We start from the raw sequence: 25,047 nt of genomic DNA, 5'->3' as shown, positions 1-25,047 counted from the left end.
ATTGCCTTTTCAACAATTAATGATACCACAAAGTGATAATTTTGCGGTAAATAAAAAGTTTTATTAATTAATCACAAGCGGCAAATAGCATCGTTTTAGGGGAAATTTTAAATAGTACTATGTAAACACTAAACCATGGACAAATTGTTTTTTTTTTAATGACTGGTTCAAATCAGTGGTCTCGACGAGAATATCTTTTATTTACAGTTAAAACGTGATCTTAACGTGTGCTTCTAGTCATGATTTTCGAACGATGTTTTTGACTTCAGTCGTGACGTGACTGATAATGACGTTTATTTATTTATTGTTGTGATTATTTAAAAGCTGGAAATCTCATAAAAGCTCGTAAAATATTAGTCTGAATATGTCTTATAGCCTAAGTATAAAAAAATGCGTGAACTTAACAATGAAAATAAAGTGATAAAGAAGCGCCTACGTAATTTACAAAAGAGAGCAATTGAGAGGGGCTTAGATGGGGTGCTGTTGAAGCAATATGAATATATTTGTAATTTTTCTCATGAAATCGAAACTAAGAGGACCAATAAGAAGCTTATTGCCGGAATTATATCGGCTTTCATAATATTAGTGCTAAGCGTTAGCTTTTTAAACAGTATTTTAAGTGCCAGATGTCTATTACCTAGTAATTACTTAGTGTGGGAGGCGACGCGGCCACTCGCCGATTGTAGCTATTGTGAGAATGTTACGAAACCAATTATATTGTGGAACGTCACGCGGCAAGAATTTGCTGTAAGATGTTTATCTATTAATATACATTTTTTTGAAACATCTTTCATTACTAAAATCCACCTTCCTTTTTCAGAATTATGCTTACACACCAAGGCCTATAATAGTTAAGAATGCGATCAAAAACTGGAGAGCAACCAAAGAGTTTAGTTATAATATGTTTAAGAGGCTGTATGAGCAAACTGAAGGCAGCTATGAGAGTTTAGAGGAGGGATGTCAGTTTCTGAACTTTAAGACAGATCTGTTTAGTTTGAGAGAGGTGTTTAGTATGCCTGAGGCTAGGGCCAGGAATGAGGATGGCCAGAAGCCATGGTATGTGGGATGGTGAGTAAACAAACGAGTACATTGAATGCCAACCTCTTCCAATAACAAATGCTACCTCCCATATTCCTGTCAAAAACTAGCCAGAACAGCAGTGAAAGTATCATTTCCACAATAAGATCAATTATTTGTAAATAACCTTTATTTACTTCAATATTTTATGCATTTACTCATTTCATATTTTGGTTCTGGTTAAGGCCCAGTTTCACTGACAACATTAACATTTGTTTTACTTAAACACCTGTTTACTTGGATTTAACATGAAAATTCATAGTAAACCATTGGCAATGAATCTGGGCCTAAATATACAGATATTGGCATAGCAGCTGGCATTTATTTATTTATTCTTAACATTGAAATAAAATAATTACAATGTTACATTTTGTTTTTTTGTTGTAGGGGTAACTGCCATCCAGACATACTGGCTAAAGTAAGACAGTATTACAGCATTCCAGAGTTTTTGCCTGAAGATGCTGAGTTTCCAGCCACTGAAAATGTATTCTTTGGATTTGAAATTGGAGCTGTGATGCATGTATGTTAAAAAAAGATTAATGTATATTTTTATTAACATCTTGTTGTTTCTAGATAAATGGAAATATGTATATAAAAATGAATTACTGTTCGTTAGTCTGACTAAAACTCCGGAATGGCTGGACCGATTTGGCTTATTTTGGTTTTAGAATGTTTGTAGAGATATGTGTGCAGGGCGGGGGTGCGAGTGCGTAGGTAAACAAAACATTGCGCGTGTGTCGTTTTAACCGGACGTATTATAATAAATATTGGTCGCTATAAGCAGTTGGTCGCTTAAACCGGAGTCGCACTAAACGGTTATATTGTCTTAGTACCTATATACGAAACCTAACTTGAGTAAAGATTATCGTCGCTAAAACCGATTAGTTGTTATAAGCGAAGTCGTTATATATGAATTCTACTGTATTAGATTAATTTATCATTGGTAAAACAAATGTATTTATTTCTATGTTTTTATATCTATACTATAAATGGCTTCCATCAGCTGTTTAATTCTTGCTGCTTTGTGCTCCTGGATGAAAGTAACCAGTGCCTTGCCTCGATAAATGGGCTATCTAACATTGAAATAATTTTTCAATTCATGCCAGTAGTTCGTGAGATTATCGCATTCAGTAACTTAAACTCTTCAGCTTAGTATTTTTGTTTTTTTTTTTTTTAATTAGCCTATGTTGTCCCACTGCTGGGCACAGGCCTCCCCCATAGCCTTCCATTTTTCTCTGTCCATCGCTGTTTGTGGCCAGTCCGAGAGGAAGCTGTCCAAGTCTTCTCTCCAGCGTTTTCTTGGTTTCCCTCTCGGTCGCCTTCCATTAGTATACCTACATAAATTAGAGCATTATTTTCATGAATCAGATATTTAAATATATTTCTTGCAGTTGGACTATATACCAAGATTGATGTGGCAAGGCCAGGTGCAGGGTAAGAAGATATGGACCGTGGCTCCAGTGCCAGAGTGTGACCATTTGTGTAATATGTTCCATTATTATGTGGAGCCAGGCGATGTTGGTGGGTAACTTTATGAATAAAAAATAAAAAAATATATATGAATATCTAATAAGGATTCACTGCAGAGAGGAGAGAATGCAAATCTGAAGACAACTTTTATTTTTTCTCAGTATACTTTTCTTGCTCTTGATACCTAATGATACTCATATTATAATTGGGAATTGATTTTATGTAATACTGGCTGTTTTCCTGTTTCACCCGCATCCCGGGAGAACTTTCTATCCCTACAGTAAAATATGTATTTGTTTAGTACTTTCAGAGCCTTTAGGGTACAAAACTGTTTCATTCTTATAAAATTACTGAATAGGAAATTAAAAGCGACGGCGAATGCGCTTGTATTTACGTAAATAACCCAGCTGTTCTCAACTGATTTAATGAATTGGCAATTAAAAGCGACAGCAAATGATTTGCCTAATCCCTTTTACCTAAACAAACTGTTTAATACTCCCACACTTGCTGCAGTACTAATTCTGTGATTAATAATATTTATTATGTTTCAGTTCTATTGGACACTCGCATTTGGTACCACGCCACAAGTATTCCCAAAGGACAATTCTCTCTGACTGTACAATCAGAGTATGGATAAAATAATATTATAACAGTGCCAAGACTTAGTACAAAAGTGTTCTTCACATATCGAGATGCCAAATTAAATTATACATTAATTAATTTATATGTATTTGATAAACTTTGATAATTATATTTAATGTATTTATGTGCCATTTGTAAGTAGTGCAACTATATTTAGCATTAGTTTATGCAATATTTTGTTTTTACACTTGTAACTATTTATTGTATACTTTGTGTTTTACATTTTTATAAAACATTTTAATGTTTGATAATAGCCTTTTAATTCCTAAATCCATCCAGAAGTAGGATGTATTCTATTCTCTGAAAAAGTACGAGCCTTTCCAACTCACGAGCCTGTTCAGAAAGCGCGATTTACGCGCGTGTCCACTAGCGCGTATTTACAGGATTTAGTAAATGTATTGCTACGGGCGCCGCCCGTGGACGCAGAGGACCTTAGCATATTTATTTTGGTACTTCTGTCTATACTGTATTATAAAGCTGACGAGTTTGGTCACACTAATCTAAGGACCAACTCGTTCAATTATTAAAATAGTGTTTAGTTTTCGCCATACTTTACTTCAGAGCATAGGTCTAACACTAGCTCATACCACTAGCGCAGCTCTCCCGACACGGCGATGCTCAAAAATGCAGCCATTACGTTCGGCACGAACTATGTATTCAATTACAGGGTATGAAACAAACATCATCATCATCCTCCGAGCCTTTTCCCAAACTATGTTGGGGTCGGCTTCCAGCCTAACTGGATTCAGCTGAGTACCAGTGCTTTACAAGAAGCGACTGCCTATCTGACCTCAACCCAGTTACCCGGGCAACCCGATACCCCTTGGTAAGACTGGTGTCAGACTTAATTGCTTCTGACTACCCGTAACGACTGCCAAGGATGTTCAATGACAGCCGGGACCTACAGTTTAACGTGCCATCCGAAACACAGTCATTGGTGTCTAAGATATACTTAGAAAGAACATACAAACTTAGAAAAGTTGCATTGGTACTTGCCTGACCTGGAGTCGAACCCGCGCCCTCATACTCGAGAGGTTGGTTCTTTGCCCACTAGGCCACCACGACTTTTTTGTGTGAAACAAACAACAAAGTAAATATTCAAAACGTTTTATTCGTCTAATTCTATGATCAAAAGTTTTGGGTGAAGGATTGGCTTGAGTAACAACTTACACGTAAAATACACATTATTATAAACCACACATCATGATTACACTAAAAGTGATAGGAAAATTGATAATAGAGAGAGTTGTGTACTCAGTCCAATCTGTCACCCAAGTTTACATTGTAAAGTTCACATTAAAAGAGATCAGGTTTGAAACTCGAGGGACAATAAGCTCACGGCGACGCGCTTACTCCGGCGCTCTCTACAATATTATTACAATAGCAGAATTGTATGTACAGCTCACTGAACCCAAATGCACGAAATGCAAACTTACAATAACAATAAATAATTTCTCAAATTTTTTGACCAGATAGATGCCAGTTTGAATGGACAATTTTAATTGACTTGGCATTATGTATTTTTATCACAAAAAATGGTACCATTACATTGTACCGATTGAAATGGACACATTACATTAAAATTTTATATTGCAACTACCCAATCGGCTGACAGGAAGGTAGACACAGCAATGGACAGAAGATTCACGAATATTACAAGATTAGAATAACTGCCAGACGCCGAGCACCGCATCCTTTATGGCTTCGATGTATTGTGCCGGCACCCAGTACACCCAATACCGGGACGCTTCTGTCGGGCCTAGCTGTAGACCCTGTGTGGCAGACAAGTGAAATTATTAGTAATGTGAATATTCACCTAAACAAACTCTTTGATGTATGATATAGTTTACATAATACACATACCATGATATGATATTCTTCATGTTCTTTGATTGGTTCAGATGTGATGCCTGGAAAACAAAAATAAACATTAAATTCATTCATTTATTTTTGAATGAAAGAAAATCGCAGTCAGCTGATAAAACCAATAAGATAAAAGTGGAATTAGTAGTCTAATTGGATCCGTCTTCTTTTATCTGCAAACACTTCTTCCTAGACGGTATTTTGATGGATTATGTAAATCTAATTGGAATAGCCTTACTTTGTCATTGACCATTGATTGATCAAACTCAAAACTCAAAAACGTTTATTCAAATTAGGCTGATAAATCAGCACTTTTCGAACGTCAAAAAAAAAAGACAGCCCCCAAAACGCCCACCCTTCACCACTTCCTATGTGTTTTTGTTGGGAAGAAGAAGTGGCGCAACAAAATCCCCAGATCAAAAGATTAATTGGAAAAAAAACTAGCTCAACTCTGAAAATAACTAATACAATACATTGAATACATATAATAAATAAATAATGTCTGGACACATTTTCACACACGGCCAGTTAGCCCCATGGTAAGTTATTAATTAACTTGTGTTATGGGTGCTAACACAACTGATAAACTACATATAGCTACATATACAGGGTTACTGGTAAGTGAATTTTTGTGTGTTTTTGGATAGAAGATGAATCATTTCATAATAACAAACCATAAAACTGTACAAATCACAGAGGAAATTATAGCAAAAACAGCAATTACTTTTTTAGTAGATATTTTCTCAAAAATATTACTCTTCATTTTTTTGTGCAGAATACTTAAAAAACATCTACATTTATCTATCTATGCAAAAAGCCACAAAACACACAAAAAACCGCAAAAACGAGACTTTTAACTAGTAATAAAAATGTATACATGTACCTAGACGAATTGTAAAGAAAAGATCTTAAAATTCGATTATCTTGAAACGGGTTAACTTTTGCCCAGTGTATCCCAGGGTCAAATTTGTCCGTATTGTCCTATACTATCACCTCCTGAAAGGATGCGGTCTACTTACCAGTAACCCTGTATACATATTGTAACACCCAGACCACGGCCAACAAACATGCTCATCACACACATGACAACCGAACCGGGAATGGAACCCGGGACCTCAGGTTCTGCAGTCCGGCATGGTGACCATTGCGCCATCGAGGTCGTCAAACACATACCTTATATAATCCTATTCATCTACTAAGTTAACTTACTTTTAATAGATGCCATGGCGAGTTTCTCAGTGCGCTCCTTGGTGCCGATCCAGAGCTGATCCTGCTCATGTTTGAAGGTGAGTCGTACTTTGCCACCGTGTTTGTTTAGCATCCCACTGAGAGGTACTGGAGGCAAGGGTTCCTGAAAATTGTGTATGAAGTCATCTTCAGGATATATTGTTGGACTGGCAAGCTTTTCCTCAAACTATGTTGGCTTTGGTTTTCAGTCAGACTGGACACAGCAGCAGCATATTGTCCAATTAAAAAATAAATTGACAAAAAGTGTACAGTAGTGTTTCTCAAAATAATTTTTTTAAAGGCACTTTTGATATTTATATTTATACTCTGTAATGTTTATAGTATCTGAAATGTTATGATTTGACTGATAAGAGAAAGTTTAAAATATCTTATCAGATTCTTATTTTTATATTTTGTAAATAATAGCTATTTTTTTGCATATCATTGTTTTATCTGTTTATTATGTTGTGGATAAACAGTTTTCTAGATAAGTTGATAGTTTATGTAATATGTTGTTTACTATACCTTGACTCCCTTAATGCCGGGCATCACATCGGGGGGGATGCCCTTATCCAGCACTTTCCTATGGATCTTCTGCATACATAGTGGTTCCTTGCTTGACTGACTGCTGGCTTTTTCCTCTGCTGATTCCTTAAAAAAATCAAACATATAAGATTGAGAGATATTTGATTACTGGCAATTAGGTGGTAATCATATGTTTTGGTTCTGGAAAATCTTATAAATTATTATTAGATTGAATAGTTTTTGAAAATAGTTGAGCATTGGATTTTGATTGAGTTATATTGTCTACAAAATATAAACAATATAGTTGTTTATATGTCTTCACAATAATCAAATACTGTAGTATACATTACTGATATGTACCATTTGGGCACTCTTCACAGCCAGGATGTCGTCCATTTTGGATCCCACCAGCATCACCTTGCCTCCCTTCACGATGCCGGATTGTCGCAGTGTCATGTTGTCCTTCGCCATGCCCTTAATAATTAATTTCTGCGCTGACTGCGGTACGCCGCATATTCGCTCCAAATGTGCTTTTAAATCTACCACAGTCGCATCGTACGCAAACGTTATGTCATGTTTTGCTTTATTAAAAACTACTGTAAATTCGATCTGTTCCGGAATCTCACAAAATTCAGGTTCTGAGTCTTCAGTGGTCTCGGAGGTGCATGGCGCACTCTCCGCGGGAGCTTCTATGTGTGCGCCCTCCAAAATACTTTTGTTTTCTGCAACTGTCTTCGTTGTGCCATTGGCTATTGAATTTGGATCCCGATTTTCTGTTGAATCTCCCTTCTCTGAAGCTAGAAAATAACATCACAACGTGAGTTAGCAAAATTTCTAGAACAAAAGGTCTCGGTGTGTTCATCCACAAAGACTGTCAAATTGTATTTTTGTGAAAAAATTTAACGAACGTGTATAAATACTTACCAATATATTCCATAGTTTTAAGTGAATTGTCAGTAAGTGGAATTAAAATAACAAAAACGCTATTGTATCGTAGTTGTTTTGAAAAAATACCTAATTAAAATACAGCCGACTGGCTGACGTGAAGCAACAAATTTTTTGCACAGATTATAAAAAAAATACGTTGTTACGTTTGGAAACGTATTGATCGATCGGAACTACGGAGAGATTCACGATAACCTAACTGAAAACAAAATATTCTCATTTAATTTTAAAGTCTTTTAAATACGTGTGCTGTAACAACAAACATTTTTAGCTTTAAAATAACTTCAAATGAAAATCTGACAATGCAAGAGAAAAAAAATCTAGGCAATTCAAGAATACTGCAGAGCTTTGGGCTGTATCCTACTAAAAGTAATTAACAAATAAAGTACAATAAGCGATTTCTGCACCTCAGATGGTTGTGTGAGTGTCGACATTTCAATATTTTAGATAGAAACAGTTTAATTTTCCTGACTTCTTAGTTCTGCATACTCAACCAAAGTTTCTTGACAGTGCCATCAACCAAAGATAAAAAAAATCCAAGTCCTAAGGTCTATGATGAAAGTCTTCCGTTTCCATGGCGGCCAATTTGTAAACAATGAGAGACGTGCTCTCAATAAATTTTAACCCCACAGTCTGTAAAACTTAATAAAAATGAGTTTTAACATTGACGATCCTCTGGCTGGAATTCTAAGTGATGGTAGTGATGACAGTTTTTTCGATGACGATGTATCAGGAAAAAAGAAACCTGTTAAGAAAAAGACCACGCCAACTGTAGAAAAGAAAAGCGCCCTGTTTGATTTGAGGGATGCTGATCCTAAACCCACTGCCAACACTGAAGATAAGAAGGATTCGTTGTTCGACATTGATTCAAAAAAGTCCCCGACGCCTTTTAAACGGACAGTCTCTAAAGAATCTATAAAATTTACTCAATCCGATACTAAAGTAAAGGGGGCACTTGATAAATTAGATACCAGTAAATCGCCAGCGAAGCCTAAAGTAAGTACGAGTGCAGACAAATTGGACATACTTGGTGATTTGGGTGGATCAAAAAGAGAGCCAAGTAAACCGATGGAGAAAGGCAAGAGTGCACAATCTTTACTCGACGATATTTTAGGTGGATCTTCAACCAAAACCGGGGGCTCCAGCCAGTCAACGAGACCAGTTACTGCAGCAAAAAGTCAGGAATTTGATTTCGATTCTATTTTGGGGAAAAGTGAAACTAAAACTTCTGTTTCAAGCAAAAGTTTGCCACAGAAACAAACTGTACGAGACAATGTGAAAGAAGAAAAAGAGGCTCCTGCCAAAAAAACAAAGTCCACAGGAGACTGGCTCGGCATCTTTCAAGATAAAGACGACGATGCCAACGATTTGGAAGATGACACCGGAATGCCGTCTTGGTTGGTCGGAGGGGAGTCTAAAAAGAAAAAGTCTGAAGAGAAGAAAGTTGTTGGTAAACCTGAACCTGCCACCGAAAAAGCAAAGCCAATTCCACAAAAAGAAGAACAAACTAAAGTTGAGGAATCCAAAGAAGAAGTGAAAAAGGACGTGGACACTATGGAGCAGATGGTGAAACTAAATCCTCCTTCTAACATCCTTCACGGAAGCAATGAAGATATAACGGCAGAGGGGGCCGCTCTGTATATGCAACAGCAGGAGTCTCAGATAATGGTGGCCTTGCAGCTAAAGGCACAGGAAGAAAAACTCGCTGCTTTGCAAAGTGAGTCATTGTTATAATTTCTATTTATTAAGACCGACTGGTCTGGTAGTGACTACTAGGTATTGTAAATACGTAATGCCGGTACATATCACGAGATACAGAGACTAACCTACTTGTACTATTAATGTCAGTGCGTCAGAAAGAGAGCCAGCGCGTTCAACGCGAGGCGGCGCAAGCGCAGCATGCCCAACTGGACGCCATGTTGCGGAAGCAAGCAGAGAACAGGCAGCAGATGCAGTCCATCATATCGGCGCATCAGGAGAGGATCACACAGAGAATAAAGGTAAAGTAAAATTGGAGATGGTAAAAGAACCATTTTGTTTTGCAGCAATTGATGGCGATATCAAGAATCCAACGGAAGCGAGCAGCGCGTTTTGAGATAAACTTACTGTCGAAAAATTCATGAACGATAATTTATGACAACTATGATTATACTTGATAACTCTAATGAGATAGTACCTACATAATTTTGATTTCACTGCAAAACTTCCATTATTATTTACCACTATTCTTGAAGAGTAAGACTGTAAAGGAAGATCATTTTCCTCATTTTCATATTTACTTCTAGGCTCTATTAGGTCCGGAAAACGTTACAAATGAAGACGTGCCAAATTACCAAGAAGAATATCAAACGGTTGGGGATCACAAAGACGCGCCTCACACTCGGGAGAAGAAACAATTGCTGCAGCTGGTACAGTCATTGCAGGAGAACCATGATAAGGAAATTGATCTTATGGAAACTTCGTACAGGTATGGTTACAGTAGTTAATATACTTTTAAATAGGTAGTTAATGCCTATTGACAATGGTGCTCAAAATCCAGCCACAAACGATGCAGATTTTCGTCTGACTTTTGTGAAAAGGCCCTAAATACGTAAGCTATTTATTCGTTGTCGATTTTGTGCAATTTTTCAAATATCTATAGGCGTTAAATATTTTTGTGATGACAACAGGAGACAGTTAGCATTCCTAGAAGTATCTCTAAATCAAACCGAAGAAAGAATGAAAGAGGAAAGTGAAAAACTGGTGAAGTTTTACTCGGAGAAGATACATTGGTTGGAGGAACACCACAATTTGTACAAGAAGATGACGGAAGAGAATTTGGTGGCTCTGACTGATCGACATAAGACTGAAAATGAAATGCTGATTCAACAGCATTTGGAGAATGTTAGAGTGCTGCAAGAACACCATGCGGCACTGATGGAGAATATCAAGTTAGTGGAGATTTATTTATGAAAAAACATACTCTATTTCATTTTGTTTCGAGAAGCTTTGTAATTTTGCACCTTCACATGTTTAATTTCCACAAATTGAGTTCTGTCTGCTTAAATCCGGTTAAAACTTTCCGACACAGCTAAATAGTACACCAATGATATCGGTTTTCAGAGTTCCAATTTGATATTTACCTTTTTTCTTCAGGAAAGCAGTCAAACAGGAACAAGTTCTCATTCAGGATTCAGCCAGTTTCTCGTCAGATCTTAAAGAGTTGCTCATAGATGTGAAAGAAAACAAAAATAATTGTAAAGAAGTGTTAGAGAAAGTTCAGCTTTTGGTGGAGAGCACTGAACGTAGGAATGATGCAAGTGTGCAAGTGAGGGAAACTCAGATTAATGGTGAGTTACTTATTTCTGGACTTACTGATTTCGATTTTTATTATTAAGATGATATATTGTGACCAAAATAACGTATTGTTTGCAGATATGATACAACAACTGAAAAAGGAACGCGACAATATGGATGTTGAAAAAGTTGAAAATAGAGAAACTATCAAAATGCTTGAAGCAAGACTGAAGCAAATGACTTCGGTAATGCTCATGCAATAGGAGTCTGCTATGTTGTTTATGATAGAAAATAAACAGGAATGTACAATAAAAATGTGGATTATTTTTCAGATGATCGAGGAAGAATCAGCAACATTAAAACAAAAAAGAATGGAATTTGAATTCGAGAAAGCAACGTTCAACAAGCAGACAGAATTTGCTAAAAATATACTCAAGAAACAAGATGATGAAATTAAGGTAATACGGTTTATAGCGTCGAAGGGTGTCTAAACTGTACCTACATATAATAATATTCTTGATTATTAAGATGCTGAGAGAAGAAATCCAGAAGGAATATCACGAAAAAATTACCAAAATAGATGAAGAAAAAGCAAAAGCTATTAAGGAAAGCGCCTCACTTGCAAGAGAAAAATCTAGCGTACAAAATTTTAAACAGGAACTTGAAGTAAGTATTAAATGGCGAAGAGACTGAACTGAGGGAATGATAAGAGTGACAGGATTTCTAAAGTGTTAAAAATTTCCTTTCAGAAAATGAAAGCAGAGCTCCAAGCTCAGTTAGAAGAAGTGTCTGAGGAAAAATCCAAATTGAATGTGGAGAAACAACAGTTACATATGGAGGAACAACGGATTATAGCTAAGTATGTTTATAATTTATATCGATTATTATCAAAGATTAATTATCGAATTACGTAACATTTCGAATAAACCATTTCAGAAGTCGCGACTTAGACCTCCTTGCAAAGACTGCAATGGAAAAACAGACCCATGCTGACAAAAAATATTCCGAAGCAGAATTTATCCAACGCATGTACGAAGAGAGGATCAGGAGGATTCAAGAGCATGTGGTTTCCCTGAACTCCAGAGAAAAGCACGTTGCCAAAGAGAAAGTAGCTTTATCCAGAGAGAGGTTACACCTTCATAACGAGAGGAAACAGATAGAAAGTAGGCAGCAATGTTCCTTGTGCAAGTCTTCGCAGAATATCCTGCCGTACTACGAAACAAATTATCCCTTACCTGATTCTTTCATGAATGTGGCAGTCAGTAGAGATTACAAGAGTTCCAATGTGACGAATGCCATGAATGCTATTGAAGAAGAAATGGCGCATCTGATGGGCAGGAACCTGAATTTGAGACACAGTGCTGGGATTGGGGATCTGAGCCATCACGCTGATCGATTTCAGAATGAGGAGAGACATCAGAAATCGACTGAATCTATGCCGGAATCGGGACCTTTTAAAGTGAGTTGGAATTTTAGCTCTTATTTTGAATCGATCATCAGTTATGGCTCTCGATTTAAAATTCGAAGCAATCGAAACCTTTGTTGATTAATTTGGAAAGGACGTAGATATACTTTACTATGGACTATGGATGTCCGTATGTTCTTTTACGGATTTACTCTTCATGCAGATATGTAATACAATGTTTGTCCTAGCGTGGGTTCAAAAAAGATTCGGTTGTTACAAAAATTATGACTGGAGGTCAGTTATATATTTTTTTATTATAAGTAAACATTTTTCGTAACAATTTTATTTATAAATATGACCCACAAAAACGTCTTTGAGAAAAAGAGTTGGTCCTCAGATATTACCTAGTGGAAGTCCTCCCTCGTTTTGGTATAGTTTTTGGCAAAATATATTTGAAACTTTCTTCAATTTCAGGAGTATTTGGATCCAAAATTCATGATGTTGCGTTTAGATGTACAAAAAGTGTTGAGTAATTTGGACCACAATAAAAAAGATGATGCCGACTTGGTTGCCGAGGAAGAAACGGAAGAAGATTGAGCCAAATTCATTACAAATGTAAGATATGTCGCTGAATAAAAGACTGAATCTGTATTAATTGGTTTAATTTACTTTGATGACTGTTATAGATCAAGATATCTTTTGTTATTAGACTTATGAACAGTGTTATCAAAATGTACACAAATGCCTATATAGCTACGTACTAACTTAACTATAAATATTTCATTGTAAAAATATAGGTACATGATCTTTCTTACTACATAATTATTGTTTTAGGTACTAGGGTATGCAGTTAGACGTAATTTACAATTATGAATACATTCTTCATATAAATGGCTCCAATTTATTATTATACAATACCTACTTCTTCGAAATTATTTTCAATTAATATGTAGCCACAAAAATAATTGAAAGTAATTTTGGAGCAGTCGTAAATATATCAAATAATTCATACATTTCTTATGGATATAAAACGTTATATGCTACGCACCCAAGTTTACCATTCGCACAGTCTTTCACAAAAATTGCTTTAAGTAGTTACAAATAATATCTTTATGGACGGCCTGGCCTTGTCGTTTAAAGTATATTTCAATAACATTCTCCTAGTTTTCACAGATCTACAGTAATAAACCCAAATAAATTATATATTACTTATTATTAACTGACAACTGCATATAATAAGCATACGTCTGAGATAATAACAAGGAACGATATTTTTCTAAACCTTTAAAAAATGCTTAATAATATATTTTACTATACACAATATTTACAACACATCTTATCATAATTATATTGACACTTAAAGTTGTGAAGGTATCTCCATATTTATGGAATTCCTTTTCATTAAAATTATAAAATTTATTATTCAAGTACAGAAGACTAAAGTTTTCCAAATAGGAAAGCTATATATAATAATTTTGTTGATTACCTTTCTTATCACAGTAATAATATCATTCTAAATCAAAAATATATAATTTCATTTGTTGATAATAAAATAGAAATAAATTGTTAAAACATGTCCAATTAAATTGATAATCGATTGAAAGTATAACGAAGGATATGAAATGATAATAACAAAAGATATAGGATTTGTGTGTTATGACCTTGCGTTCAAGTCGCCCGGTGCTTTCTGGTATTTGACTTCGAGAAGTTGTGGATAGTTCTCGACTATGGATAGCAAGATTCCGTCGATGTAGTTCCTCAGTTGAACATTCACGTCTTGCTGTTCCTTTAAAGCTTTCTGCAACTGTAAGAAATAATTCCGTTAGTATTGCAATTTAAATAGAAGCTTAAATATGATATCAAACACACACAAGCGTTGTGTAAGGGCCGTGTGCTCATGCTCGGGTGTACAAATGATGTGATATTACAGGATAAATATGAGGGCAAGCATTCCTTTAATAAAGTATGAAAAAGGTACATGTTCAGTCCCAATCGTATGTAAAAATCAATGTATGTTATAAAGCATGCAGTTAGCGGTATTCTAAAGGTACAGACATGCACAGTTAGTAAAAATTTCGTACCTTTTCCATCTCTATGCTGAGATCAGATTGTGTATCGTTACCATCGGGCTGCAAAAATGCATACATGACATATAGGCATATTGTTTCCGCAATCGAGTCAGTCAGGCTTCATAAAAAGCAAAGCAACGCGAAATATGTTGACTGTGAATTGAGCCAGTATGAATGTATCTTAATATTTTAATGTAATTTGCGGCAGTTGAAATAATCTAATTTGAAAAATTTTCAGTAATTCAAGCAGAAAGCGCAACTTTATTGTTGGTGTAAATAAGCCAATTAATCAGATAGATAATAATGAACAATTTGTAAAGCTTGCTGTCAATTGATCAGGCAGCAATGAATTTCCCTAAACTTTCAAATAGAACTTGAAAAATTCTGGCATGCTATAGGTTTGAAAACGAAAAAAATGCGAACTTAAAAACTGTGATAGCAGGTGAAACAAAAGCTACTTTGTGAATCGTGATGGCTGACGAACATGATGCCAAATTCCAAACGTTTTGAATCAAATCAAGGGAAGCTTTTGATATCCTAACTCCTAAACTGCGAGTATTCATCGAACCAATGCACAATAGACACCTAATCTCTCAATGCATGGAAGATAAAATGAGCTAATATGGAAGATATATTTACCTCATCATCGCTCATTTGCGACAGTTCGTGTGCGAGTGAGTTGGTGCCGACCAGAGGCCCACTGACTCCATCCAGCAGGCTGCGACCTTCCTCCACCCCGCGCGTTAAGATCTGCGCTTGTAATTCCTCTTGAGCTTCCGAGAGAGCTGGAAGAAAAATTAGAATAATAAAGTTGTAGTTTTTCGGTTTTGGAACTCCCGAAACTGGCAAGAGCTCATCGGGAAAAGCGAAAGACAGGTTGGTGCTTTAAAAACCTGACTATCTGGTACTCAAATAGAGCTAACATATAAAATTCTAACTTGTGTTAGACACATGATTCTAAGAATTAAGTATATTCGACACCGCATGTGATGTCCCCCCAACATAGTCGACACCGCAGATGTATAGCAATTAAAGAAAGCTTATGAAACATGCTACCAAGTGAGTCACTCATTATCCCTCTAAAAGAGAATTAAAATTAGCATCACAGACATTTGTGTGCTAGAAAATTTTATTCCTAATTGCGTATTTTAACATAGCTCTCACAAGCACGTGTGTCGTACAGATGCTTCAATTGTTGGCACTTAAAACTGATTATTAGCCTATCGTCGTATTCATTCAGTCGGTACGGCAGCGAAATGAACATGATATTGAAATATTGTGAATATCAAGCTGCTGTATCAGGTTTTATCCATTGTTACCAAGAGAGTTTTAAATATCAGCAAGTTCCGTTTCATACATCATTCGTTTTGCGACACTTTTTTGTCGGGTAAGCGTGTGTTGTTCGAACTGTTTTCGGTAATCTACTTCTTGGCAATCGTTGAATGTCAAATTGACGTCGTTCTATTATGTTACATTATAGAAGTACGGCGTCACATGTTATCGGACTTTATCGACATCCGTTCCATTAGTCTGTATTCTGCTAAAATTTCAATGTATACGAGAACTTTTGACAAATGTCCTTGATGCAAATCACTAGGGCATACTTACCTGGCCACATTAGATAAAGACTTAACTTCTGCGCTAATGGATCCAAAACTTAGTAGAACTTACATTTATTCTGCGTCCTAAGCAGCGTGAGTTCCTTCCTGAGCTCATCGAGGCGGGGGTCGGGCGGTGGGGGCGGTACATCCCTCAGTCTCTGCAACTCTTGCCTGGCAGTCGCCAGCAGGTCGTTGGCGGTGGCAGCCGCGTCCCTCTCCCTTCTCTCGGCTTCACGAGCATTGCTCAACGCTGCGGAAAGTTCTGCGACTTGCTCTTGAGCTTCGCGGTGCGCCCGCGCTGCCGCTTCTGCATTTGCTCTGAGCGTTTCTGCCACGCCACGGAGTCGACCCACCTGATAAATAAATAGAGTTACAGCTTGTCTTAGAAGATGAATTAATAATCAAAAGACTTATCACACGTATGTACCTACATTGCAAAAAGTTGCGTTGTAGATTACAATGACGCACGTGGGCACCTAACATAAATCGAATGAATGCAGTTTATATTTTATCTACTAATCTGACCTTTGATAGCTTAGTTGCAATATAAATAAATGGAGCGTAAATAGGACAAGCTTATCTTTGCACAAATCATAAATATTGAAAATGAGAAAAGGTTTAATGTGGTGTGTTTTGCATGAATGACAAGAATTCCATTCATAAAGTACAACGTAAATAATATTAGAATTTCCAAGAATGCGAAAACAAAATACTGTCGTGCATGGAATCTCCTGAATGGACAACATGTCAAACATCTGTGTTTTTTCAACCTAACGTTGAAGTTATTTAAAAACTGTGTTTTCTAGAATTCTAGAATGTTCTCTCACCTCTTGTTTAAGTTCGGAAGCCTCTGCTTCAGCAGCACCGAGCCTGTCAGTGATCGCCGCGAGTTGCGTGTCACGGTCCCTCTCGACGCGCGATATAGCCTCGCGACTGCGCCGCTTCTCCTCAGCTATGCTCTCTTCACAACGACACTCGATCTGCACATTACCAACATTTTATTGCAGAACACGTTACTTGAGAATGGGGTATCGATACGGATAATGACGACTAATTGCCCAATTAAGTTGTTGAACGACTTTCTTTAAACGAAGTGGGTAAGTATAGTAAGTATAGGTGATCTGTCGGCTTCATGAGAAGGTTTTAATGTTGAACATGACGGCTTAGAGCAATGAGCCAGTAATTAGCAAAACTGTCACTTTGATACAGTTATTCATTTACTCAGTGGTCATTCATGTCCGTTTGAAGTCTCAGGTTCAATAGCAAGGAGACTAGAGCATATTTAGTCTCCATCTCTACCTGCTAGTGAATGCTAGAGATTTCCATTACAAGTTTCTATTAAAGTTTGTTTTCACCCTTACCTCTCTGATCTGTTCGTCGAGCATGTGCACCCGGGCCTGCAGTACTGCGTTGTCGGCCTTCGCCCTCGCGTAGCGCTCGTCCGCCGTGCTCTGCGTGTCGGCCAGGGATGTCACCTGCTGCTGCAGTAGCTGCACCTGCCGAGAGCAACAACGTTATTTTATTGCTATAGGATTCTTAAGTTAAAAATTATCAAGGAATAGGGATGTAAGTTTGGGTAAATTTTGAGGACAATCGGTTCTACTTATGATCTTAATTTGAAGATCAAAGACTGGTCTTAATGTCTATGTAGCAACTAGCTATCTTACTTATTTAAGACTAGCTTCGAGTTATCGAGCTTAGATAAATCGAGCTTCAAGTTAATTCTTGAGGTGACTTGATACCGACGAGACGACGAGATACCGGCGTGGTAACAACGATTAACTTTTTCGAACAAGGTCTTCGACTAAGATAACGCGATAATTTAAATTTCGATATTTACATTCAGTCCTTAGCTGCATGTAGCCGAGGTTTATACAAATATTGTCCTATATAAACATGAAATAGGCAGAATATTGAGCGATAACGATGTCAGTAAGCGTTAACAGGGCACGCACTATTGGTGGCATTGTTACCCACTGGCTAGAGACGCATTTGAAATCGCAATTGTTGAATACAAATTGATTCAATCTCTGGAGATTCATTATGCTTTACAATGGTTATGTAAGGTAGGTCTGGATATAGAATAAATATCGGTAACAGGAATCGAATGAGCGTCCTAATCTCGATGTTTATTGTAACGATTAAAAACTTTTGCGTGACTGTAGTAGGTGTCTTTAGTAACTATTAGCTCCTTGTTAACATGGTTCGTCTATGTGCGTGTTCGACAACGCGAATAATTTTACATAATTTATCTATTTTTGTAGAAAAGTAAACTTCTTCGCTGATCGAAGACTCAACACCTTAATGAAATAATGGAATACATAATTAGTCTCTTACTACGATTTCTCAACCTGCTTTACTATTCTGACGGCTGCCAAGTTTTGCCAGATGCTAGTTTTCTATAAATATTATGATGCACGGCGTACGACAGCGACGTAATATTATATTCGTAGGTCTAGGCCGAGGTTGACGAAGAAATAAAACCGAATGAATGAGCCATCCGAATGAAGAATGAGATCATAGGAAGAAAACACATTTCCTTGATGACGTAGGTAGAAGATCTTATTGCGAGGAATAATTGAAAGGCAGGGAATCTACACCTAAAGCAAATATGTATTGTACATAGTAGTTAGAAGGGCCACTCCTATCTAGGTAAAATTTTGTGTTTACTCTACAATTTTCTGTCAATGCGTCAGCGACATTTTTAGAGTACTCAACTGAAACTGTGTCTAATTGAAGATAGTTAGTGAGATCACTTGCTGCCGCTTGTAATTATAAAATTACGACTTAATTGATTTCTACATCGAGTTCTTCGTAACCATATTATATCATAAGTACCTCACTCAAATTAAAGTTTGCTATTTACGCACATAATTGATTTGGTTTTGGTTAAAATTGAAATCAGGTCGATAATTGGATCAGGTAAAATCTATAGAATCAGACTGATATTCCAAATCTACTTTATTAATGTCAATGTTTACTATCTAGAGATAAGTCGATGAGCCAATTTGCGATGGCAATGTTTTGAATTCTTTCGTATATTGCCTGATAAAACTACTTTTTAAGGGTCTTTAATGACCGTTTACAATTTAAACTTCAAAGCAATGATCTTCTGCTTTCTTTGCTTACCAGCGAATGTTGGTGAATCAGAGAATAAATATAGACAGATGGTCATTGAAGCGTTATTTAGGAGAGCAAAATTATAATCGTTCCGTTTGGCTCCACTGAGTTCCAGTTAGTCACGAAGGAACTCTTGATTCTTGTATGTATGTATTCACATTCCTACCCACTTGCAGTGTTTTATGCATGGCCGGGTTCATTGTATCCGTAATTAACCTATGAATCTCTAACAGGTTCACTAATGGCACCCGATATGAAACCCAACTGATTTGTCACTATTGAATTTCTACAAGAAAATGTGGCTGTAAATATTGTGTAACCACCACATATTATTACTAAGAGGACAATTTGCAAAATGGAGACAAATTAAAAGTAATAACTAGAAATTAAGTCTGGAGCCGACAGCTTTCGATAAGAAAACTCGTTAAAACTTTGGGAAAGTCAAATGTCCAATATCAGAAGTTTTATTGAAAGTGACGACGATGGAACGGAACGAGTGATTTTATTATAACAAGAGATATTATATTGAATTTTAAATTAGTATAATGATATATTACATAATATGAATATTATGAATAATAAATTCGTGTTGGTTGCAGGAAGATGCTATGAGGAAGAGATTGATTCGAACGTGTCAAGTAGTCGTATGAACGATGATGCACCTGACGTAAGCTATTACATGATCAATCAGCTACCTCTAATATTGGAAAACTTGGAACACTCGGTACTATATTCTGCAAACCAGAATGAACAACAGGCAGAAATTCTTCATGAATTTATGAATGAAACTCAACATACTTTTTGTGAAATCCGATTGCAACTGATTTACGCTTCATTGTATTGTTTTCCTTTTCAAGTTAAGTAGGTATATTTTTCCTGGTTGCCGAATTTCCAATGTAATGCCCTGGAAATCCTGTATCATTAATTAGCAGCCAATAAATATAATTATGATTACTGATAGACGAATGAGTTTGTTTTGTAGTAAAAACGTAGCTAACTAGCTTTAAAGAAGCGGCCACGATCGTCGAAAATAACTGGCTCACTCATTGAGTTTTCTTCATTGAATGAATCATAAAGATACGACATTTAAAGAGCAGCTCGTTGATACTATTTAATGGTCGACGTCCGCGTGTGTAGAGAACAAGAATTCATTATTTGTAGAGTGAGTTTTGTATCTCATATCGTGCCAGCAGCATGTGAATCATTTTAAGTGTCCATTAAGGTTGCTTTAGCTGCTGTTTTAATATAATTATGTAATATTTTAAAATATTCATATGTTTTACTATCAATTTCATCTACAACATTATTATCATTTACTCTTATTAAAATTGAATCTTGAACTAAAGGTGTATAGATTTCCATATTGCTTTTTGAAACTCGGTTTTCTGATTTTAATAACATTATCAACGGCTACTTCCAAGTTAAGTAACGCTTCATGGTTACTTAAAATACAGTTAAATAAAGAACATGTGTATTTGACTTTACAATGTCAAGACTATTGTATGTACAGTGTCCGCGGCCAGATCAATCAGAGATTACTTTCTGTTAACTTTCACAATATTCTGCTATACAGAATGCTACAATCGGAATCTGTAATAAGTAAGTACATAGTCGGAGGAATTGAAAAAAGAATTTCAGTAATATCGATGGACGATGACGAATTGATCGCTTCATCGATCATCAGATTCATCTTTCAAGATATCTTATCTAGTTTCCTTTTTTTTTGTTTGTCAAAAATCGTAGATATTTTTGACCGATTCGCTGTAAATACTACAGTTTCTTGTAAACTGTTAGATAAAGACTCTATTTTGCGTTGTTTACTTATCACGATAAAATTGTGAATCATAGGACTGTAATCTGAGGTAAAAGATCAAATACTTGTAAGTATCATTATTGCTTTTATGAATAGAGATAACCAACAAATTGCTTGGATATTATAGTTTTGACCTGATTTAGTTCTAAGCGTCCCTTATCAAAACAATTTAAAGAGAATGATTGACTATTATAGGTAAAAATTGAGATCTTTTTTCTCAATGATTAATTTTTCTGGAATCAGCTACTCCAAGTTATGAGTAGTTATGAGAATTATGAAAGTGAAGAAAACTGGTATAAGACGGGTACACTTATATAGACTGCAGAAATGGAAACTGATAGTGCAAGATTCGTTGAAAGAAATCTTGAAGGACATTGATCCAATAGCATTTTCACCTTCAAGCATATCAAAGATGAAAACAATATTAAAATAAATTACGTAGTTTCAATAGTGGTTGATGTAACAGATTATGAATGAAATGAGCTAACAGCATTAAATATTTTTAACGAAGCAGATGAGAAGTTTCCATGCGAAACAATTTATCTAGACAATATGAACATGTCATTAGCGCGTTGTAATTCCGTCTGAGGTGTTGCAATTCTTCATGGGAATCCACAGATGATAGGTGCGATGTAAAATTGTAGATTTTTTGCGGATCGTAATGTACTTTGTGTAAGAAATTAAACGCTGCGACGATTGCGGTATTTTGGTTATGTTTGTTATTGTATTTTGAAACTTCTAGTCAGTTTTTTTGTGCATCTTAAACAATTGGTTTGTTCATAATATTATTGTGCTTTTGGTACTTAATCATACTAAGTTTAAATGGATTGTATCTAGATAATGATGTACTTAAGTTACCTTAAGGCTTACTAGCTGCTTTTGTTAGTGCTTCTAGTGATTGATACCTACATGGTTTATCATGGACGTCATAAACCAATGATTCATGGTCGTTACAAATGAATATCACATGTACACAGCGCCAGATGATGAGTCGCACCATCGCGCAGGCTGAACACCGACCGATTTAGAATTACTTATAAACATTTCAGTTCTCATAAACATTTCATAGTAATAAAGCTTTCAGCGTACATTTTTCTCTAAGTAAATTCAATTTATGATGTCTATAATAACAATGTAAAAGCAATCAAAACTTCGAAAGGAAAATATAATATCGCACTTGAATCGTAATTTGCTGAGTTAAAGTAACATTTAGCTACGGTCCCATGGGAAAAGTGAAATGAATCGTCTTTAAAACGTAAAGTTGCTTTGGAATATATCGAACTTTCGATCGAAGCGAAGGTACGAGTATTGTCGGTTTTACTTTTGTTGAGCTGCGTCTGCGCAGACTGGTTTCACTTCGCTGATGTGCCCGCGTTTTATACTAGCGAAGATCAATTGTCTCGTGATTTGTAACACAGTAATTTATCGTCTTTTTATTAAGAGTTAAATTGGTTTTTACTCCTGTCTCGTAAATCATTTACAATCGAAAGTATTGTTTAGTTATTTAACATCATCAAGTCATGTGCTTAGAATATTATCTAATCAAATTATGCGGTTGTTATGAGTCATAACCGATACAGTTTAATAGGTGATAATCTGTGACATTTTATCATTAATATAATAATTAACATGAAAATTACACGTTATATACCTATATACAACGGCAGGTGTTTTTATTAGCAACCAAAGTTCATTTCCGTTTCAAAGAGTTTGAAGGCAAGTCGTGTAGCAGTTATCACGAAACTTTACAAACGAGCAAAACATATCAAGGGAACAACAATTCGTGACATGAGTCTAAAAAGTTCGTATATTAAGTTCAAGCCAGTGAAATTATCAAAAAGAAGACGAATCTTGTGTATCATGACGTTATACAAAAAGATTGGACTAACCATGTCCCTTATAATAATAGTATTACCCAACAAGCCCACTCAAAGGGTTAATTTCAACTCGTAATGACGGACATAACAGATTAAGTTCACTTAACCCAAAAGACAGAAATAAGTTCTTAAGTAACGCAATTGCCCACCATGACATAAGTGGATAATAAATGGGTTCAGTTTCACAAAAGAATGGAGGTTAAAAATTCACAGAGCTTGTCATAAAATTCGTAGCAATCTTCAAATCGGAAGATAATGTACAAACATTGTACTTACTTCGTTTACATTTCTAAATATTTAACGTGCTAAGGCTAGTTTGAAACTAGTTTGGTCTGTTTATTCTAGGTCTTGACGCAAGTGCACCTTTCAGTTTATGGCTGTAGGTACTATCAGTCACAGCTATTGTTGTAGCTATAGTTATTGCTACTTCTTGATCTACATTTAAATCATTATGATTCAAAGCTTTTTATATTCTAGGAAGTAAAAAATCACCAGCACTTGGTAACCAAATGCATCAAACTGAACTGAAGATATCAACTTGTTAATATGTAAATGAGCATCAATATTAATTAAAGATTCAACGAAAAAAGTAAACAAACCGAGGCCATTACCGATAACCTTAACAATTATGTGGCTGATGAACATACTTATCTAACACTGTTTACTGAAGACAACTGAGATCATCGTTCATTTGGTGTCAAGTTTTAGTAAAAAGTAAATATTTCATAACACAACACTTGTTCAGCTACTTAGTTTTTTGGTCATTATACAGCGAAAAAAAATTGTGGTTGTAATTACGAATAGTTCTATTGATCGTATTTAGTTTTTAGAGCCCATATCGCAGGAATCAATTGAGCACTAACAGATTGGCCAGTAAAACCATGATTATTATCGTTAAGTGCAATCAATAGGCACTTTAGTTGAATAGCGAGGTGAGTGCTCGTGACTTCCTCGAGTGAACATATTTTCTTGGCTGTTGTGTTGTGGGCTTGTCTCGCAACTTTCCAACGTTTGTTAACAACGGCACCGCTTCGGATGAATATTTGCGAGCTGACGGCCGGTTTCCTTCAATTACCATCACCCGGCGAATGGTTTCAGATGTCATGTGTCGTTCGCTTCCTAATAGTTTGATGAGGGAAGCGTGCGTCTCTAGAAAGACGGACAAGCAAAGATCTGTATCGCTTCCTATTGTATCAAGAAAGTAAACTGTTGCATTGTCATGTATTTATAGAAGTCGGAAGATCTTGTGTGTTGCGTATTTGATGAAAAAACTGCTGGCTATTAGTGTATATGTTGTAATGCGACGCCGTCAGTTCGTCAGCTGTTATCGTTTAGTGGTATTGGCTGTACAATTAATGTATTGCAGATATAAAGGTCAACGTCCGTCGCGTCGTCCGGCGCCCCAGTTTAAATAACGACAAAGTATTAGGTCGTGCGGTAGGCAGTGTATTGTCCAACGTACCGGTGTTACCGGCAATCGATATGCACTCACTATGACACGATATCGGTAACGGTCAACCGTAACTGTTGCGTTGATTGTTCTAATTGTTTCATTAATTAGCTGACCTGTAATCATAACAGATGCAACGACCCCTTCACAAAGGCTTTGTTAGTTTTTAATACTTTTGGAATGTCTGTAATGTATAGTTATCAAAACACTTTTTGTACAATGCAATTAACTTGTTATTGAAAAGATTCTTGTAATGGCTATAACATAAAACAATGAAAATTGTAGGCATTACATCGACCATTATGACACTGACGCTAAGCAAGTAGAAAATGTCTAAGAAATTTATGAAATTCCAACGTATATGGTTAAGCAAGAAGATACATGTAACTTAATACATATTGCCATAGCCAAGTTAGATGACACGAATACTATAAATGCAAACATGAACCTAATTAAAGTTGATTAAAGCATTTTAGGTTAAACATGGTTAATCGCAATGCAGATAAACAGGGCTACTGCGAAAACTGTTTGAAGTCGGTCCGCTCATTTACAGCATTCTGGCTAAGATTTACGATATGAAATGGTTGGCGAAAGGGAATGTGGTCCACGGCAGAAATGCCGAGATTTGTGAAAACAGGAATGCTTAGAAGTCATCGTGGGGTTTTCTATCTCATTCCAGAAATAAAG

General features: G+C 36.1%; 4 protein-coding genes across 10 annotated transcripts in view; 2 read left to right on the top strand and 2 right to left on the bottom strand.

Moving 5' to 3' along the window:
- The first annotated feature begins 250 nt into the window (after positions 1-250).
- On the top strand, positions 251-3,434 carry LOC110378381 (uncharacterized). The gene is made up of 5 exons (XM_049850694.2): positions 251-747; positions 821-1,068; positions 1,465-1,597; positions 2,469-2,598; positions 3,099-3,434. Exons 1-5 carry the CDS (start codon positions 391-393, stop codon positions 3,182-3,184), a joined length of 954 nt encoding a protein of 317 aa, XP_049706651.2. The 5' UTR covers positions 251-390; the 3' UTR covers positions 3,185-3,434.
- An 846-nt stretch (positions 3,435-4,280) lies between these two features.
- LOC110378376 (ubiquitin domain-containing protein UBFD1) lies at positions 4,281-7,890 on the bottom strand. Its single transcript, XM_021337602.3, has 6 exons — positions 7,729-7,890; positions 7,165-7,601; positions 6,805-6,930; positions 6,262-6,403; positions 5,053-5,099; positions 4,281-4,961 (listed from the first exon to the last, which is right to left on the bottom strand). The coding sequence occupies exons 1-6, from the start codon at positions 7,739-7,741 to the stop codon at positions 4,851-4,853; spliced, it is 876 nt and encodes a 291-aa protein (XP_021193277.3). The 5' UTR covers positions 7,742-7,890; the 3' UTR covers positions 4,281-4,850.
- Positions 7,891-8,252: 362 nt separating this feature from the next.
- Positions 8,253-13,044, top strand: LOC110378364 (paramyosin). 2 transcript variants are annotated; one of them, XR_010276931.1, is made up of 11 exons: positions 8,253-9,466; positions 9,598-9,749; positions 10,035-10,216; positions 10,419-10,679; positions 10,885-11,078; positions 11,164-11,270; positions 11,358-11,483; positions 11,554-11,691; positions 11,775-11,884; positions 11,962-12,724; positions 12,905-13,029. XR_010276931.1 is itself a non-coding variant. In XM_021337585.3 (11 exons), exons 1-11 carry the CDS (start codon positions 8,401-8,403, stop codon positions 13,025-13,027), a joined length of 2,982 nt encoding a protein of 993 aa, XP_021193260.3. In that variant the 5' UTR covers positions 8,253-8,400; the 3' UTR covers positions 13,028-13,044. The 2 variants fall into 2 exon arrangements, 1 of the variants encoding a protein (XP_021193260.3); XM_021337585.3 differs by having other exon boundaries at positions 11,962-12,484; positions 12,905-13,044.
- A 31-nt stretch (positions 13,045-13,075) lies between these two features.
- LOC110378362 (rab11 family-interacting protein 4A) overlaps positions 13,076-25,047 on the bottom strand; it is a 74,760-nt gene continuing 62,788 nt past the window's right edge. For 4 of the 6 annotated variants that reach the window (XM_021337584.3, XM_049850705.2, XM_021337581.3 and 1 more), the window contains 6 exons: positions 17,462-17,596; positions 16,928-17,080; positions 16,171-16,453; positions 15,139-15,284; positions 14,512-14,559; positions 13,076-14,234 (listed from right to left, as the gene is read on the bottom strand). In XM_021337584.3, coding sequence (XP_021193259.3) covers positions 14,085-14,234; positions 14,512-14,559; positions 15,139-15,284; positions 16,171-16,453; positions 16,928-17,080; positions 17,462-17,596 — 915 coding nt within the window. In that variant the 3' untranslated portion in view covers positions 13,076-14,084. The remainder of the gene's footprint in view (positions 14,235-14,511; positions 14,560-15,138; positions 15,285-16,170; positions 16,454-16,927; positions 17,081-17,461; positions 17,597-25,047) is intronic. The other 2 variants (XM_021337580.3, XM_021337582.3) reach the window with 2 other exon arrangements.

The sequence above is a fragment of the Helicoverpa armigera genome, chromosome 11, assembly GCF_030705265.1.
Source record: "Helicoverpa armigera isolate CAAS_96S chromosome 11, ASM3070526v1, whole genome shotgun sequence".
Lineage (NCBI taxonomy): Eukaryota > Metazoa > Arthropoda > Insecta > Lepidoptera > Noctuidae > Helicoverpa > Helicoverpa armigera.
The sequence above is the reverse complement of the archived record's forward strand: the minus strand, read 5'-3'. Positions and strand labels throughout refer to the sequence as shown.

Bases quoted from the DNA above. Each gene is read 5' to 3' on its own strand.
- LOC110378364 (XM_021337585.3), top strand. From the start codon at position 8,401: ATGAGTTTTAACATTGACGATCCTCTGGCTGGAATTCTAAGTGATGGT. The intron at 10,680-10,884 runs GTTAGTGGAGAT...TTTTTTCTTCAG, and splicing joins GCACTGATGGAGAATATCAA to GAAAGCAGTCAAACAGGAAC. The intron at 11,484-11,553 runs GTAATACGGTTT...TTGATTATTAAG, and splicing joins AACAAGATGATGAAATTAAG to ATGCTGAGAGAAGAAATCCA.
- LOC110378376 (XM_021337602.3), bottom strand. The intron at 6,931-7,164 runs GTACATATCAGT...GATTTTTTTAAG, and splicing joins CTGTGAAGAGTGCCCAAATG to GAATCAGCAGAGGAAAAAGC. The intron at 4,962-5,052 runs GTATGTGTATTA...TCTGCCACACAG, and splicing joins ATGAAGAATATCATATCATG to GGTCTACAGCTAGGCCCGAC.
- LOC110378381 (XM_049850694.2), top strand. From the start codon at position 391: ATGCGTGAACTTAACAATGAAAATAAAGTGATAAAGAAGCGCCTACGT. The intron at 748-820 runs GTAAGATGTTTA...TTCCTTTTTCAG, and splicing joins TCACGCGGCAAGAATTTGCT to AATTATGCTTACACACCAAG. The intron at 1,069-1,464 runs GTGAGTAAACAA...TTTTTGTTGTAG, and splicing joins AAGCCATGGTATGTGGGATG to GGGTAACTGCCATCCAGACA.